This window comes from Propithecus coquereli, unplaced genomic scaffold (genome assembly GCF_000956105.1).
Source record: "Propithecus coquereli isolate 6110/MARCELLA unplaced genomic scaffold, Pcoq_1.0 Scaffold258, whole genome shotgun sequence".
Lineage (NCBI taxonomy): Eukaryota > Metazoa > Chordata > Mammalia > Primates > Indriidae > Propithecus > Propithecus coquereli.
In genome coordinates this window covers 2,195,326-2,197,436 of record NW_012148152.1, presented here as the reverse complement: position 1 = coordinate 2,197,436, position 2,111 = coordinate 2,195,326, and the positions used below count along the sequence as shown (strand labels likewise).

The following is a 2,111-nucleotide window of genomic DNA, read 5'->3' as shown; positions in this document are numbered from 1 at the left end:
TTAAATATTTTTTCTGCATTCTTTTTCAGATGCACAATTTATTCTTGCAAGTTACAACATACTTGGGAAAGCTCATGCTTTGTCAGCTAGTTGGCATCCCTCTTCTTGGGAAGTCCAGCCTCTCCCTCTCCAAAGGAGATATTCAAGAAAGGCCGCTTGGTCATTATTATTCACAGGCTTAAACATTTACCATCTGTAGTATTTACTAGAATAATAGGCTGACTGAATCTTTTAAATAACTTCTGATTTGTTTAGTAATGTCTTGGACATAATTTCCCCCAAACAGAATGAGTAACTGACATACAGAGTTTTACTGTGGCTCTGAAACTAATCTTTTAGAATGTTCAGAACAGAAAGTTCAATCTTGTCTCTTATTCTATAGGGATTTACCTCTAGAGCTAGAAATTTGAGCTCGATATTGCTTCATTTTTCTTGCTATTAAAGATGCAAATAAGATTAACAGGTTAGATTATATAAAAGAAAAGAAACTACTTTTTATTCTCATTAACATCACCTGTAAAACTGTAGTTTCTCCAGGCTCTTTTCTGGAATATAACTTCTCAATAACTATCTTTTCAGACATCTTCATGGGTGCAATGCCAACTCTGGCATATTCTCATGTTTGTTAGAATTTCTGTAGGGTATCATCAAGTAGAAAACTCTTACCTCACTTTCCAACAATTACCTAGGATCATTTAGGTTCAAGCTGATTCCTCAAAATAGCAAATGGGATCACCTCTCAAGCCACAGAATCAAGCAGTGCATGACTGGCTAGACTAGCTGAGTCCCTGTACTGATGCCGTATTTCTATAGCTTAATTTTAAAAAATCTGTTTATCCAAGAGAGATCTTTATTTTGGTAGTTAATAATATTTTATAAGTGGTATGTGATGCATGGAACTGTTTTTAAAAATCAAAATTTATTTGTTATGCTTCAACCATTTTAATCCATAGACTATGCATAATTATTTGCACAACAAATTTTCATTGTCCTTAACATTTTTGCAATTAGAAGAAAACCTTGGAACTAATTCAACATCTGTCTTGGTAGTAGGTGGAGAAATGGTAAAGCTTGTCCTATATTCATTTTATTTTTAAGTTAGCACCCATGGGCAGCATGTCTGCAGTTTTTAGTGATCATATATTTTTGGTGACTTTAAACTATCTTTTGTTATTAAAAATAAACATTTACTTTATTTGCTGATAGATAACATAGTACTTTATGAAAAACAATAGCACTTAAATTCATCTGGACTTACTTTCTACTTGCCTCGCACTAATATTTGTAAATGGCTTATTCCCTATTCTAATAACTTGCTCTGGGGGTGCATATAGAATAGCATATTGACAAATCTTGCTATTTCACTATGCAATCATACAATATTTTCCAAGAAAATTCTTGTGTACTTATCCTACAATGAACCACATAACCGAAGTATTTTTCATATCTCCTGCTGGTTTGGAAATTGGAATAATCAGCTAAAAGGAAAATGAAAAACACTGGACGTAGGCTTAAGCAAATTTTCATTCTCGGTTTTGTATTTGTTTTTGAAAGACCTGCAAAAGACCACTTACTTAACAAATGGATGGCACACACTCGGGGGTCATCAGAATATAAAATGAAATTCCAACATATTAAAAAAGTAAAGAATACATTTGACAGAAATTACCTTTGCTTACAAAAATTCATTACATACAATCTGCATATTTTTATTGGACCAAGAACTGTCCTCTCCATTTACAAAATCAAAGAGAAACCTGATGGATAAGCAACATTCCCCTCCCCCAACCTCCTGTAAGTGCACCACGTGTAGTCCCCAAGTTTTTAAAGCTCAAGCTCCTCTCAGGATCCCGGGTCTCCACCTATACTATACTCTATTCACCGCTGTTATCAAGCTAAAGCAAAGAAAAGCAAATTAAGTCAGCAGTTTTCACCAGGAGGTTGAAGGAATCACCAATGCCAAGAGCAACGTTACTGATGACGAAGATGTGGAGAGAGTGTGGAGGGCAGACTGAGCACTTGTGATTTTCCCACCTGTGAAAAAACAGAAGCATCACATGGAGCAAATTACTTTGGTTTTACTTGGGTTAGGCAAGAGTTGTTTTTACTAC

General features: G+C 34.8%; 1 protein-coding gene across 1 annotated transcript in view; it reads right to left on the bottom strand.

The window, feature by feature from the left end:
• Positions 1–1,930: 1,930 nt before the first annotated feature.
• Positions 1,931–2,111, bottom strand: part of LOC105812634 (contactin-5-like) — a 115,924-nt gene continuing 115,743 nt past the window's right edge. The window contains exon 8 of the mRNA XM_012647138.1: positions 1,931–2,034. Coding sequence (XP_012502592.1) covers positions 1,931–2,034 — 104 coding nt within the window. The remainder of the gene's footprint in view (positions 2,035–2,111) is intronic.